The 16,872-nt window shown below is 36.5% G+C and overlaps 1 protein-coding gene across 1 annotated transcript in view; it reads left to right on the top strand.

The window, feature by feature from the left end:
- Positions 1-16,872, top strand: part of LOC107683705 (atrial natriuretic peptide receptor 2-like) — a 52,678-nt gene that overhangs the window by 12,900 nt on the left and 22,906 nt on the right. Inside the window, exons 3-10 of the mRNA XM_016479773.1 lie at positions 1,383-1,496; positions 2,758-2,893; positions 4,066-4,160; positions 4,907-5,030; positions 5,746-5,830; positions 12,052-12,124; positions 14,284-14,358; positions 16,153-16,230. Of these exons, the coding sequence (XP_016335259.1) occupies positions 1,383-1,496; positions 2,758-2,893; positions 4,066-4,160; positions 4,907-5,030; positions 5,746-5,830; positions 12,052-12,124; positions 14,284-14,358; positions 16,153-16,230 (780 nt within the window). The remainder of the gene's footprint in view (positions 1-1,382; positions 1,497-2,757; positions 2,894-4,065; positions 4,161-4,906; positions 5,031-5,745; positions 5,831-12,051; positions 12,125-14,283; positions 14,359-16,152; positions 16,231-16,872) is intronic.

Raw genomic sequence — 16,872 nt, 5'->3', positions numbered from 1 at the left:
CTTGTTTTTTGCACCCACCGGCAGTAACATAAATCGGCGTCTACCGCTATGTTCATAACAAACTAAACTTACTTACTAAACACGGAAACTTAACCACATAGTGGGCTCGCAAACCTCTCATTCGGCATGAATCGTTTCCAAGAGTGAATCGTTACGCAGTCTAATATTTGGTTGCTAAACTATTAGGCTACTTATTATGTAAAGAAGGCTTTGTACTTCTCTCATGTCCGAATATCTAACAGCATCCTTCACATATGCAAAAAAAGTGTTTGGAAAAACACCATGGCATGCTCACGCTGACCGGCAAAACCTACATATTGTGCAACAGACAAGTTAAATTGAGTCACCAAATACCTTTTTTAGGTTTAGTTGTCTCATTTAGTTTGCTGATGATGAGGCTGTGATGTCAAGTTGCAATTCTAGAACTGATATGTTGTGTGTGTGCGGGAGGCGCCAGCGCGAACACTTTGGATTCCTTATATCAGCAGAAAAATGTGATATCCATCAGATAAGAGCAAGACATCATTCAAAACGGTCTATTTTTATTTGTGTACCTTCAAAATGACAGAGAAACGTTGTGCTTTTATAAAATAAAGAAAACAAACAAAATGCGCTTGCCGTCTTGGTCTATGTGAACCACTTTCTAAAAATGAAAAAAATCTCTGCGATACAGTCTACTTGTCAAACAGACATGAGAAATATATTTAGCTATATAAACCTTGAAGTGCCCACTTTTAAGTGTTTACACTTTGCTTATTTGACATTAATGCATTATATAAGTCACTTTGGAATATAAATCATAGCACGTTTCAGAAGATAAAAAACGCAAGTTGCAGTCCGTAAAATACAGTATAGCAAATTATTTTGCGGACCCCCTGGCTTTGCGTCACGGACCCCAGTTTGAAAACCCCTGGTCTATATGACTATGTTATATACTGTAAGTGCTCTACAGACATGCAATATCTTAGTGTGAAAAACAGACTACAGTTTAACTTGTGTGATAATTTTTAGAATCAGTTGATTAAGTTCACAAAACCAGTCTGAATGATTTGTTCACTCATTGAGTCAATGATTCAGTTTAACCACTTTCTAGAAGTGAGTGTTATCAGTGAATGATGACTTAAATTTTAGTCTGTTCTTCACACTAAGCTTAAATTATGCACAAGTCAAAAATAATGCACAGGACAAGACAATGTCAAGATGAAAGTGAGTAAATGATGACAGAATTTACATTTTTGGTGAGTTTTTGTGAGTTAAAAAAAAAACAGTTGTCAAAATTCTCAGCGACTTCTTGTGTCAAGAAATTAATATTTGCCTAGGGGTAATCATGTTGTGTTCTTTTCATGACTCTTAGCTATCTGTTTTTTTCTCCATCTCTCTAGTCTGTGTTCATTGTAACGTACCGGGAGCCAGACAGCCCTGAGTATACCGCTTTTCGCAAAGAACTCCACAAGAGAGCAATGCAGGATTTTAATGTAAAATTGGAACCCTCAATGGTGAGTTGCTCATAAACAAGATCAGGTTTTGGCATATATGCACAGCCATCTGTCACATCAGATTTAATCAAAACATTTGTACAGACTAGCGTAGTTCTCTTTTGGCCTTCTATCACTGCCTTGAAAATGTTGAGCATTCTGTTCAGCTCTATAGGCTTTTGGGAGCTAAACTGTGTTTCCTTTTACTGCAAGATCAGATATGACACTAAAAAGCACTTGAATCATAAGTTTGGCTTCCTCATGTCAGTCCCATTTTCCTGAATCAGCTGTACCCTTTGACAAAAGTCGGAAACAACTCCCTGAAACCCTAGATCCACACGTAGCTGCCAAATGAAAACATTCAGGAAATGAATCCTTAAAGCCTCTGAGTACATACTAAAATGTACTGCAATTTATGAGAAAGTAAAAAAATCGAATTTCTGCTAGCAATAATTATACCAATTATATACCAATCCAGTCTATCGTGAATTGTTTCGATGTCTGCAGTTTCTCTAAAATATATTTGGACACATAAGCTCTTAAACACACTTAAAACATCTAAATGTCATTGCATTAGAAACAAAATATTAAAGCAACTGGCATCTGCAAACAAATTCTAGAGCTAACTAGCTTAATTTTACTGAGCTATTTTTGCAATGACTTTTAACCAGCCTCTCCCAAGGTGATTTTAGTAGCTGTATGAAGTTAGTTCTCTTCAAGATAACACAGTCACAGAGGAATTTTGAATCTGTTGCTTTATAACTTGAAACTTCATTAACTTCATTGGAATTTAATTTACTTTATATTTGTTGTCTAATGCAATGGCATTACAATTTTCAAATGTGGCTTATACTGTTTGGGGTCACGGTATGTCAGCGTGAACAGTTGTGATAACGTGGCAGTATTTTAATTATAAAAAATGGAATAGATATTTTTTAGCATTTATTTGAAATTACGGTTATGTTTTTACTTGGAAAAGGTAAATTATTCAGCTTACCATGGATGTCTCAATAGCTGGGCAAGTTGTATGCTTTGGACAAGTCATATTTCTATGGTTTAAATGCTTTCTTATAATATAATTTGATAAATTAGGTCTGCCAGATGAATAATTAATTCAGTTACATTTTTCATCAATGGACAGCCCTATTAGTTTTACCTCACCCTATTTCTCCTTCACTGGCATATCTTACCCTATACGCTCCCCATGTCTGTACAAGATGACATGTAGTTTTAGATTTCTTGATGTTTCCCTGTAATAAATCTCTGTTTTCCTATTCCTCAGATGGATTTTATTGCCGGCTGTTTCCATGATGGTTTTGTGCTATATGCAAAAGCCCTCAGTGAAGCGTTAGTAGACGGCGTGTCTCAGAATGATGGAATCAACATAACTGTGAGAATGCAAAACCGCAGGATCTGGGGTGTGTTGAGTGTTCTCGATTTACCAATTCAAAGATACATGTTTGACAAAAGCATTTAGAATATGAACCTATGATGCTTTGACATTCGTATCAATAAGATGATCGCGGATTATAACATTTAAGCCCTTCACAGTTTGAGGATGTGATGACAAGTAACGTTTTTAACAGCAGTGTCAAGCTAGAGTGTTTTGGCAACTCCGCTCAGATTCTTTTTTTAAAGTGAGCAGAGGACTTGCAAGAGCTCTTCTGAGGTTGATTTCGGTAAACTCGCAGCCTCTCTTGCAGGGAGTGTAGAGGTCAGAGTCCTTGATTTAAAGCATGTCCCAACTAGCTTGTGGATGGAAAATCTGTTTCTAATACACAACCCATCTGCTGAGCCCTCTCCCTGGAGGAAACTACACACACTGTGCCAAACACAAACAGGAATAGGCAGAATACTGAATGCACTGCAAAAAAGTATTTTTCTTAATCAGTATTTTTTTCAGTCTTTTCAGTAAAATATTTAAACATACTGAAAACATATCTCATGATTTTGCTTCTCAACTAAATTGATCTTTTGATTTCAGTACATTTAAATATTTCTCTTCACAGCCACAATATGTTGTTTTTTTCCCTATGTGTACGGGTCTCCGTATTTTTCAGTTTTCAAAAAGAATAAAACATAATTCAAGATATATTTAAGAGAGATTATCTTAATAATTAACAGTTTATAAATAATATAAGTTTTTTTTTTTTTTTTTACAATTCGGGTTCTTCACTTTTTTTTTTTAAATACTGATAAAAGACAAATCATAATTGATATTTTCTAAAGAGCATTGTAACAGATATTAAACTTTCAAAATCGAATCAAATTCTTCCAGCAACAAAAGATCTGAGCCATGCTACCCACATTAATTTGATCTCTATACTCTTATTGTATTGTATGAACAATTGTCTCTTTTTAATTTTTATTTATAAAAATATGAAAAACAGATCATACATAAAACAAATGAGAACTCTAGTAAATGTCCTATGAAAGTGCTTCCTCCCAGCAATATTTTTTTCTCTGTCTTAGACATTTTTGTTGGCTACAAAAATGAAACAATATGTGACCTTTTTACTTTATAACTTTGAAAGCAACACTCGAACAGAAATGTTTATTTGATCCCTGGGTTTGTGTTTGTTTATCACAGGGGTGACTGGCCTTGTTAGCACAGATCGGAACAATGCCAGATACACAGACTTTAGCCTTTGGGGAATGACTAACCTGAAAACTGGACAATACGCAGTAAGTAAAATGTCCACAAATTCAGGCGACTTATGAATACAGAACAAATTGATTCTTATTTAAAGATAAATAATGACAAACTACTCTGTTTTGGGAAATACATTTAATGCTGTTTATATAAGAAATTGGCTGTTAGGCATCAACACATTTTCTAGTGTACAAAATTTTGTAAACATTTTTTTTTTCTTAAAAAAAGGCTTGAGCTTTGCATAACTACATCGTCTCTGAATCTGCAGACTAGTGAGAGCATTCACACTGGAAGCGGTTGTACAGTGTCACAGCAGCGGCTCCAAAGCTACATGTTTCTTTACAAAGACAGCTATAAATTTGTTTTTAGCTGGTCAGTTATAAACTTGTAAGTTTTAAAGTCTTGAAAGTTTGTTAACATTGGGATTTGCATGGAAAAGGTCAACAACAAAAACAGCTCTGATCATGTCATTTCAGTCATACTTAGATGTTGTTTTTAATATTGGTTTATAATACTTTCTGAATAATTAAAAACAAGTTTAAAAAAAATTCTAATCTTCTATACAGTATATATTTTTTGATTCTTCATTTTCTTTTCTGATATACTCCAATTCTTGTTAAAACACACTAAACATGCTTATTGTGTGCATTTTTAGCACTTTTTGTGTGAAATCATATTTATTTGATCAAAAGTGTGAAACCGGCCTTACCCTAAAATGTTTTTCCACTTACAGTAAATTATACTGTAAATATACTTATGAGTATTCTTTGTTACACAGATTGTCGGTCACTACAATGGGACCATTAAAGAAATCTTGTGGTCCCCAACAGAGAGAATTCAGTGGCCAAAGGGTTGCCCACCCCTGGACTACCCACCATGTGGATTCTCACCATGCAAGGAAGGTGGGGACCTTTTTCATGTAAACTCACACGTCTGACACTTTACTCAATTTTATGGGTTCAACTGAATTAAAATTGTTTTCAGTTTGGTTTTATTTTTGATTGACTCAACCTGTCACCTGTGGACTTTCTACATGATGTAGTTTTCAGCGTTCAGCCAGAGAGCAAGCACTATACATGTCCTTTCTACATTAATCAGAGTCACTGTAGATTACATCACAAAACTGTATAGCTATTTTTTTTTCATTGGAAAAAATATGTTTGGGTACCTTTTCTATTCATAGTATCAGCAGTGATTCATCAAATGGTGGAGAAGAGTGGTATAACTTGGCATATATCCAGATGCGCAATGTCGATGAGCTCACTTTCAGCATTTTAAAGAGCCGACTCAAGTGCCTGGATCGCAGACTTCGCACAATGCTTTGCAGTCCTACTAAAGTAAAACCTGACGGGTCTGTTGCATCCTCCACAAGCTGGCACTTGGATCAGCCCCTTAAAATCAGGAACTGCACAGTGCAAGCTGCATTTTACAGATTTTGTGGGCATGTTTTCACCGTTAAGCGATTTGCATAATTTCTTAAGTGAATCAAGCATCAAATAAATGAAAATAAATGCTATCAGCGGGCCTGATTTATTCTTTGTGAATTCCACTTTAGTGTACCCAACAAGTCAGTTACTGAATTAAAAGTTTTATATAATTGTTATTTGAATTCCGCAGATCATCTTCCTGTCCTTGGAATAGTGGCAGTTGGGTCTGGACTGGCGCTCATCATTTTTGGAATCTCTAGTTTTCTCATCTACAGGTATGTTCTTTTTTACTACAAGTTTTACTGCAATTATTTTAGTTTTCATATTAATGACAATATGTTGAACACCGAGGTGTTATTTAAGGGTTCACAGGAAGAAGACTTGCTCAGACCTGCAGCAGTTTCTTTTTTTCAGAGGATTTACGGGAAAGGCTTTTATAGGTGCCAGAGTGGAATTTACATGTTTGTTGCCAGAGCAACCGCTCAGCAGTTGTTTGAGTGAAAACATTTTCTGAGGCAAATGCAGATAGTCTAAATATTTCAGTGCTTGTTTCACTTGGTCAGACAATATTTTCAATAAATACTAGGCTGTCCTATTGACCTCATTGCCTCAATTATGACTAGACCCAGATGGAATCTGTGGATGGTGCATTTTCTGAACTGGTTTTGGGAGAAAATCTGTGGAATTGTGTGGAATGGGTTTTAAATATGTGTTAAATGCTGCTGAGAGGTCTGGCTTTTCATTACCTGAAATCATAATGAAATTTCTGTTGGCATTTTATAGCGAGAAAGGATTTGTACTATGTTATAAATGATGGGCACTCAATTTCTGCAGTAAGCTACAGATATTTCTGGAGTTTTTTTGGATTATAACTGATACAAGATTATGAAACAAATTACATACAAATTCACTTTTAAAATGACTGATTTTAGATAGTTTAGTTTAGTTTTAGTTAAATATCTGCAGTTATCAGTTAACAACATATGTTATATTGAAGTTTCCCTATATAATAATAATAATAATAATAAATCATAGAAGAAAGGTTTTTCAAAAAATATAAATAAAAAAGAAGCAAACAACCACCAACAGCAACAACAAAAAATTAAAGTTGGTGAATATTTTTTAATGAATAATTTAATTGTTAAAAGGCTTTATATACTTTGACTTGTTTAAGATCTATGGTATTTTGTCTTAAGGGTGGAATAATATACAGACAGACACAAATAAATAGAAAACCCTGTTTATAATCTACTTTCATATTATGGATATTATTAGCTCTTAAAACAATTTTCTAATGAAGCTTCCCATCTGTAAGTCACTATGGATTCAAGCGTCTTCTAAGTGAATAGGGGGTGGTTTGCTTTTGTAATTGTGTGCATTTTTGTAATTGTGTGCAATTGTGTGCACTGAATGCATCGCATAGTATGTCCGTTTTACTTATGTAGTGCACAGATGTATAGTCTAAAAACATCCACAACTCTACTTGAATTTAAATCAGTGCAAACATGGTGTTTCAAGCAGAATGTTAATTTTTATTTAAGTCATGCTCTTCAGGTGTGCATACTCCACTGACACCTACATGTGTCAAAACTAGGGATGCTCTCGACTAAAGATTTTTCTGGTCAACTAGTAGTCATTCATTTTAAGCGATTAGTCAATTAATCACACGTTTATATTAATAAACCATATAGTTAGTAACAATGAGCCTTTAATTGCCTATATCCTGTCAGTGCTCAAGCGCATGCATAAAGCTTGTAATGGTGCTGCTACTTAACATGCTTCAGATGATAAGCCACATTTGAGGTCGATGATCGAAATTAACATTTGGATGTTCTGACTGATGTACTGTAATTACCACATAGACCAGCTGCTAATGATCTGTTCGTCACGGACTACGTGACCACCACTTCCTGTGGATTTTTTTCTGCGATTTAGCAAATAATGAAATTTTGATTGATTAAGCCTCTTCTGGTCGACTAACGGTTAGTCAAAACGGCCCTAGTCAAAACTGATATCAGGAAAACCAAAATCTTTTGTGAAGTCTTGTGCATGTAGATATATATACTTTTCCATTTTGTTTTCAATTTACTTCATTCCTTAAGGTCTGTTAAAACAGTCTACAATTTTAGCGCATTCCCTTTTTTTTCTAAAACCAGAGAATACTACTGAATAGTCTGGAACGACATCTTGTGGAAAAGGGAATTGTAGAAGCTGACTAATGGGTTATATAAATGGTCTCATGTCCAGTATAGTCAACACTATGAGACAAATATTGATGTTAGCTCCTCACGGCTACTAGAATAAATATTGCAGTTGCAGCAGAGGTAGACTTACTCTTGGACTTGTCATTCTCTGAACTTGGTTTAAAAATGTCTCTAAAATGGAAATTATGTTTAAGGACACCCACTCACACATGCAGTACACACACATAGCATGTATCAAGTAAGAATATAAGCTGATTGACATAATTCTCCTATGATTAAGCTTTGTAACAAGAGCAATGGAATTGCTATGCTGCTTGCTCTTGAATTGTCTGCTTGATTTTTTGAAAGTAAACATCATAGATGTTAACCTTACATTAATACATTTGGGAGATTATTTTATCAGAAGTAATATACATTGAATGCATTTTTTGGAAATCAAATTCATGGCACTGCTACCATGTTCTACCAAGATTGTATTGTCAATTATTAATGAAACATTGGCTAACTTTGGTGCTACAGTAGTAACTGTTGGCAAGGGTATGGATATAACTAAGAATGTAACATTTAGCAGGAAAGGCGCCATGCTGGTGCAAATAAGAAGAACCATTGATGTTTTTTTACATGGAAATCATGACCAAATAGGATTTGCGTGGAGTCCTGTAATTAATATGACATATTGCCTTGGCCTGAAAACATCTACAATTAATCTACAATTAATTATTTTAGGTAAATATTAACCACAGGGTTTCAGTCTATTTATTATGTATTTGTCAAAACCTTTATATCTCAGTGTCAATATAAATCTTGTGGTTGAACGTGACTGAGAGCCTTAAAAGCAAAATGTTAAAGGAAAAGTTATTAAATTAAAAAAATACAAAAAAAATAAATTTTTAGGAAGGATGCTCATGCTGCTTTTTTCCAAACAATGAAAGTGGATGGGAACCCCGGGTGGATCGAGCTTCAAACATGACACCACAAATTAATTGAATGAATATGAATTGTGGGATATATTTCTGTTTAGTCTTTTGAAGTAATACAATAAAAGAATTTTTAAAAATATTTTGTGTAAGGAACAGAGCAAAATTAAGTCATTATTCACTGTAATATATATATATATATATATATATATGTGTGTGGCATGGGGTTGTGGTTGTAGTAATTGCGCACGACGAAGGAGTAGAAGAAAAGGAGATTTTAATAAGCATCAACACACGTAAACCATTGAAAAATAACATTAATCCAGGACTAAGGAAATGACAGAAACTAAGGGCTTATAAAGACAGGAAACCTAAGGAGCAAAAGAGACTATTAACACAACACAGGTGATCTAAATGAACGAAGATTAACTAATTACGAGAACAGGAAACAGGAATTAGACCAAATTGGGGCAAACAGAAACTAAACGGAAACACATACGTGACAGATCGCCCCCCTCCCGGACGGCGCGTCCCACGCCGTAACAGTACCATTGGGGAGGGGGGGTTGGGCGCCCTGGAGGCTGGTGCAGGACTGGAACAGGGCGGAGACGAGGAGAGCCTCCAGGGCGGATCAGGAAGCCATGGCGGAGCAGACAGCTCAGGAGGCCATGGCGGAGCAGGGAGCTCAGGAGGCCTTGGTGGATCAGGAGACTCAGGAGGCCATGGCAGATCAAGAGACTCAGGAGGCCATGGCGAATCCTCCGTGGCCTTAGCCGGCTCGGCCACGGGTATATGGCCCCCCCCAAAAAATTTTCTTGGGGAAATCTAGGAATCCTGGGGGGCGCTCTGAAGGAGCGGGCACTTGAGGGCGCTTTCGAGGAGTGGGCACTGGAAGAGCAGAGTTCGCTAACACAGAGGGCTCAGGGGATGAAGGAGGGCTGGACGGGACCAGCGGAGACGAGGGAGACTCAGGAGACGAAGGACAGTTTTCTGGAGTGAACTCTGGTGAGAGGATAGGGGCAGAGAACTCGGGAGGTAGTGCCATGTCCAAAAGCGCGAGAGGCCAGCGGCCGGCGGGCTTGCGTCAGCGGCGGCCGGCGGGCTTGACTGCGGGCTGGTTCTGGATCGGGGCTGGACACTCTCCAGACAACGGAGGATTTCTTCCCTCCAGCTCAGTCCTGTGGTGTCTGGGAGGTCCACGGGGTGATAGTAATTGGCCCCGATCCAGAACAGTGAGTTGAGCGTTGCGTCATCTAGCGCCGTACACACGGCGAGCCCACAGACCTCCCGCGCATACTTCGTGAATGGGAGATCCAGGCGGGCTAGGGCGGCGAAGCGTGCGGCGGTTTCAATGCCGTTTACTTTCAGTTTGGTCCTGGATTCTGTCACGGGGTTGTGGTTGTAGTAATTGCGCACGGCGAAGGAGTAGAAGAAAAGGAGTTTTTAATAAGCATTAACACACGTAAACCATTGAAAAATAACATTAATCCAGGACCAAGGAAATGACAGAAACTGAGGGCTTATAAAGACAGGAAACCTAAGGAGCAAACGAGACGATTAACACAACACAGGTGATCTAAATGAACGAAGATGAACTAATTACGAGAACAGGAAACAGGAATTAGACCAAATTGGGGCAAACAGAAACTAAACGGAAACACACACGTGACAATACGTATATAGCCTATATATGAAATACCGTACATGTTAAAGAGATTTGAAATCAGTGTCAAAGAAGAAATAATCAATGACCTTGATTGTATGATTGTTTGCTTGAGTTATTAGTGTTTGTATTAGTGATATTGATTATATGAAATTATATGATAGTTAGAATGTAGCACACTAGTGAGATGGACTATTTTTGTAAAAAAAAAAAAAGCAGTGTGCACATTCTGAAAGAGTCATACAGATTTAAAAAAATGCCACAGATACACTTGCAGTGAGCGATGTTGATAGAAAAACAGTTTAAATGTGAAAATGTAATATTCATAAGAGCCACACACACTCTTACCACATCAGATATGAAGCAACACCAGCAAGCTTTCAAAATAGAAACATGCTGTTTGCATCCACTTTCCTATACATTATTATATGGTTTATTCAGGATATTTCTACTGCTGTGCTGTAAAACCAATTTCTGGCCATTCAATCCAAACAGTTTCCAATCTACGATGTTTCCTTCAGTCGACGCTTCAAAGAATTTCAGCATTTTAGAACAAGGATTTTCCCTTTGACAAACAGCTGAGCATAAATTTTTGAACCTGGCTCTTTAATATAAAGATCCTGCAGAGGTTTTTTCCATCTCTGCCTCCAAAATCTAGTCCACAAAAACAAATAAAGGTGCTTGTTTTGGGGCTTACCAGGGTGGCTCTTAAATCAGTAAAACCCTGTTGAAATGCAGACGCTGCAGTACTTACACTCTGCCATCTGGAAGTGTTTTACACCTTTTAGATTGTAGTGGAATGTGTGGGGGTTGCTTTATTTTCTTGTACTTTGTTTTGAGATCTCTGAAACTTAATTACGATTCTCTTCATTGATATCCTCCTTTCGCAACTCTCAGACCACATCCATGAAACATTCAGAAATTGATTTGCAATAAAAAAGGCAATCTTTGCTGTGAATAGACACTGTTGAGAAATAGTTGGTCCTCAGAGCTCCTCCAGATGTGTTGATTCACTTGGAAGTTGCCCATGTAGTTATCCACATGGCTGGCTGGACTGCTTGGTTTACTTGCGTTTAAAAATAATATGCTGGAAAGAGCACGACATCAGTGACCCTAAGATTGGCTCACATTTTATCGCCCATCAAACTTCAACTCAGTCTGCTGCAAAAATTGTTTCCACCTTAGTTTTATCTTACATAGACTTTTAGTGTAAGGGTTATTTAAACTAATTGTGCAAAATGAAATGGTATTTCCAAAACATTTTCACGGTTCTTACAAAGGTACTATACTTTTTCAAAACCCCAATATTTGTTTGTGATATACAGACAAGATCCAAAATCTCAAATCCAGTTTATAATAAAAAAAAAAAACACACACAAAATCCCATATATATGAAGGGAACGATTTGAACCACATCTAGAGACCATAATATCATGGAGACCTGAGAGTGGGATCTTTTGGCATGGGACAAAAAAATCATCAAGTATAAGCAACCATCAAGAACACCCTAGCAACCACATAGCAATGCCTTAGCAACCACTCTGAACACTTTAGCAACCATATAACAACATAAAAACCACTCAGAAAACCTTTGCACCCACATAACAACACTGGAAAATGTAAAAATCTAGTTCAGCATCTAATGTTGCCAAAACACGGTTTTCTATTTGCACTGGTCGTCCATTGCTTTAATCCGATCTGCTCTTTTCTAGGAAACTAAAGTTGGAGAAAGAGTTAGCTGGGATGCTTTGGAGGATACGGTGGGGCCGTCTCACTCTTTCCCAGGTACAAGTGCTCTCGGGTATTCTCATATTTTGGATAAAGCTGCATAAAACTGATCTGTTTTCCGGCTGGCCACCTCTAAACAGATTTTAAAAGAGCAAGGATCAAATCTATATTTAAAAGACGAAATGTCTTTGAGTTTCTGTTTTTGTATAAACAACGTCGAATAAAAGAGGTTTCCTCCTGTTTCAGCCCATGTCCATATGGTTTTAATTTATCTCATAAAAATGCCTTTTTGTACTTGGCTGTAATTCCTGGCACTGTTTTGCCATGTCCATTTAAAACGGCATTCCTTGGGAATTACAATGATGCCTTAGTCAGTTAGCTGGTCACAAAAGTAGCCTGATTTAGTTAATCTGAATTCTCTGTAAAATAGAGAATAAACAAATTCATGACAAGCTCACAGGTTTGCTTCTATTTACCTAATCGAGTCTGTTCAAATGCCAAAACAGTTCAAAATGGGTTTAATACCCTGTAATATTTCAATGAATTTATATGAGATAAATAGAATAAACTAGACTAGACACAGATCAGAAATCAAAATCTTTATAGTTTACACATTTTTGACACATTACACATTCTTCAGTTTTATAGTAGCAGACTCGTATTAAATACTTGTTCAAATAAGTTCCAGTTTGACTGCCTGGTCTCCTACACAAAACACATCATGTATCATGATCTGCTGTGGATTATTAGCAGACTTATTGTTTTCCTAGTAAACACACACACATGCACACACAAACACATATACAGTGGTTTTTATTAGGTTCTTTTGGCCTCACACTTGGAACATGCGTTTTGAAGGCCAATGCATTTTCCAGACCACCGTATACAGTATTACACATTTCGGAATACCTTTCCAAATTTGTTCCACATCATTGGACTAAATGTATGATTCATTCTACTCCCCTGATGTTATTTAAATGAAGCTTTTAATGCTTTTCTTCTCCTCGTACAAAAATATCTAATTCTCAAATGTTCAATGTTTTTCTTTTTTTATTCTGTATATTAATGAGTGCCACTTTAACTCAATCAAGCTAATGTCCGTTTTCAGAGTCTTTGGAAAAAACTTTTGGTGTGAAGCATTAAAATGCACCTTCAGATATATTTCTTGTATATTTTAGTCAACTAAAACTATAGTAGAGTCCAAAAGTACCAGGATTTTTTCCCATTAAACCTAGAAGTAAAATTTTAATTAAGTTTTGTAAAATGATGGAATATTATTATTAAAATGGTTAAATTTAACTGTTTGTAGATTAATCAGATTTGTGACAAACTGTGACACTGACCATGTGAGCTGTATATAAAAGGAGGTAATTGTTCATTTTAATAATTAAAGGGGTCATATGATGCGATTTCAATTTTTCCTTTCTCTTTGGAGTGTTACAAGCTCTTGGTGCATAAAGAAGATCTGTAAAGTTGCAAAGACTAAAGTCTCAAATCCAAAAAGATATTCTTTATAAAAGTTAAGAGTCAACCACACCTACCTAAAACGGCTCATTCTCACACGCCCCCACATGTCTACGTCACGCTTCCAAAAGAGGACACAACTAGAAATCAGTGGTTAAGTTGTATTTACAACACTGTTCCAGAACAGTTCAACCCAAATATTCAGATGTGTCTAGCGCATTTTATGGAGGACTGTTTCCTGATCCTGGTAGAGTAGACTACAATGCTGGCTGTTCTGTCTCACAGACTGTAAGTTTTTTATATTTAAAGAATTTGCCACTGACGATTCAAACACGAGTTTCGAGCAGTGTAGAGTAGCACTTTAGCAGTTTGTCGTTTATCCACACATGGTTTTATGTTTACGCAGCGCGATACGCAACGCAACACGTAAAAAGACAGTATAAGTCATTATAATAAGTAATTATGTCCCCACTGGATGCAACAAATGCTTCCACAAATACACAACATAATGTTCTTTTTAGCAATGTCATATGACCCCTTTAAATTTGAACAAAATTAAACTTTTCACTCCAAATCCTATGCTGATAATATAATTTGCAACAAACAATATTGTATCAAATCTAAATAACAGAAACAGTTGTCTCAGAATTTGGAGCCCACCGTAGACATGTTTTCTTTTCTGATGTGCATAATGAAATTACTTTGTCTTAAATGCATGTTAGTATTGCATTCTCTCTGTATTTCCTTTTCAGAGAGGTTCCAGCTATGGGTCCTTGATAACTGCGCATGGAAAATATCAGCTATTTGCAAAAACAGGCTATTTTAAGGTGCGCCTGAGTTCTTCTGACATCCTCCCTCTGCTGCACACCCACACACGTGTATTCACTGGAGAAATGGAGAGTGGGTGCACTACCAACTCAATATGTTGCTTTAAGATCACACTTTAATGCAGCTTTGCAGCTTCTAAAGTCGATCCTCATTGCTATGTGTGCTATGCTGCAATAATTGGATCACAAATGTTAAAATGGCAGTAACATAAGATGGAGGAAAAAGACTTTGCAGTGTACAGGTGTATTAGAGAATTTTTGTAATTAAGCTTCATGACACCATCATTGTTCTAATAATATAATATATATAATAATATAGTAATATAGTATAAGTAACGGATAATGTACATCCAGCAGGTTGTTATCGCTGAATACACCCTGACTCCGAAGCGGTTTATTCTGTGATAGCAACCGGCTGAATGTACATTTTCCCTCTTATAACGTGACTACAGAAGTAAACAATTAGACACGAAATTTGATTTGCGTTGAAATATTTAATAGCTCTTTAAATGCAAGGCTTTCGCAAAGAAAAACAATTCCTAACAAAGCTTTGAGACTAGACAAAAGTTCAGATAAGACAGACATTTAAGGCATAATGCACAGCTGTATCACTAATTACACAGCTTTTCTCAACATAATTAATGACGAGGACATAAAATGTTATGTTAGCTGAGGCGCAAGATGATAGCAGTTGCGTTTGAATGAAACGAGAGACAGCATGGTGGTGTAATATGACAGATGTGAAAGAAGTGCCAGCCTCAAATGCCCAGATGAGCGGTGTATTATTTGGCATTGCTAATGATGACGGTTGTTTTGGGGGAATAACACACAGAATATTGCGACTGACAATCAATATCTCTTGTCCCCATAATTATTTATGTGGTGAAAAGCTGTGTAATAAGTGGCAAGACTGTACCTTATTGTACCTGTTATTATGTTAATATTGTGTCAGTTATACAGTGTAGTGTCATTATCGAAGAATATAGACTGCAGACTGCCATTACTGACAAATCACAGTTGAATACTCCAGAGAGCAATGTAATATGGCAGCATATTTTTGTTACATGCTTGTTTGGAGTGTGTCATGCCTAAAACTGTTGTCTAGGTAGGCAGCCCACTAGGTTTTGGAAGGTAGCCCATGTTTGAAAGCAAAATGAAATATATTTGGTTGGTCACCAACCAAGAACTATTAGAGCACTTCTCTGAAAAGCTTTAATTATGAGGAAATGTGAAAAATGTATGTACTTTGTATAAACAAAGAAGTCACTGTCACCTCTTTGTCTCACAGTGTAAGCTAAAAAGGACACTGAGGCATCACATGTCCACTGAGCCAGCTGAATATTTTTGCTGTCACTGTGGCCATTGACAAGGACAAAGCAAATGATCAAATTCATTATTTTGCATGCCATTATTTCAGTATCAGTATATACAGTTAAAGAGATAATTTTACTTTGTTCACATACACAGTGGATTTTTTTTTATTGCTCCAAGGTTATTTTATAGCTCAGGAGCCTTAATGGAGTTCTCAGTTTCATTGGCATTTAATTCAAGTAACTTTGCCTCAGATGTTCTCCCTAAAATGCAAAAATAAATCAATTACATAATTACTTAAATGACTTAAAACTTCATTTTGTCTCATGAGCTATGAAAGAGCACCTCTGAGCAATAATGTTTTTGAGATCCAGCTATAAGACAACAAGAAGATAAAAATTATATAAATTTTCCATCATGGCAGTTTACTATTATTACCTTTCAGATCTGATTATCTTTAATACTTGTTTCCTTTCACAAAAGGGCAACCTCGTGGCTATCAAACATGTGAACAAGAAGAGGATTGAGCTCACCAGACAAGTGCTGTTTGAACTAAAGCATGTAAGAGAACACATTAAATCACAAGAGAGGTTCTGTATGTCTTTTGTTAAATTCCTGTTTGCATAAATATGTGTCTGTATTTTGGAAAAGAAGACAAGGTATGCATGTCATGTATGTGTTTAGACCATCGTTTATGACCCCACTTGACAGCCTTGCTGCTCAAGCTGGTTAAAACACATACCCACCCTCCCCCTTTTCTACACACATAAATACACACACATGCAGGAGGGGGCTGGGAAGCCAATATGAGGCCATAGAAAGGGTTAGGCAATTTTTGGATTTCTACAAGGTGTTTTGGAAAGGATATACTAACTTCAGACATAGAACATTGTCAGGAAATGGATGTTAAAGAAATAAAGTAAAAGACAATTTAAAAAAAATCTGAATGATATATAGTAACTAGGTATTGGTCACAGTCATCAACTAGCCCAACAGCCACTATTATTGTGATATTTATTTTTATCTATTCTAAACCCACCACCCACACATTTTTATGGCTTTAGCAGCTAGTTTGTATGCTTTTTAATGTTATTTTTTTAATTCATCCTCTTAAAGCATCACCGCTACACTCATATACATTCAAACAGATAATTTCTGATAAACCACATAGCCCACCACAAACCATCACGGACCAAATCATGG

Source organism: Sinocyclocheilus anshuiensis, unplaced genomic scaffold (assembly GCF_001515605.1).
Source record: "Sinocyclocheilus anshuiensis isolate Anshui unplaced genomic scaffold, SAMN03320099.WGS_v1.1 scaffold3298, whole genome shotgun sequence".
Lineage (NCBI taxonomy): Eukaryota > Metazoa > Chordata > Actinopteri > Cypriniformes > Cyprinidae > Sinocyclocheilus > Sinocyclocheilus anshuiensis.
Note: the sequence above shows the minus strand (reverse complement) of the source record. Positions and strands in the feature narration are given on the sequence as shown.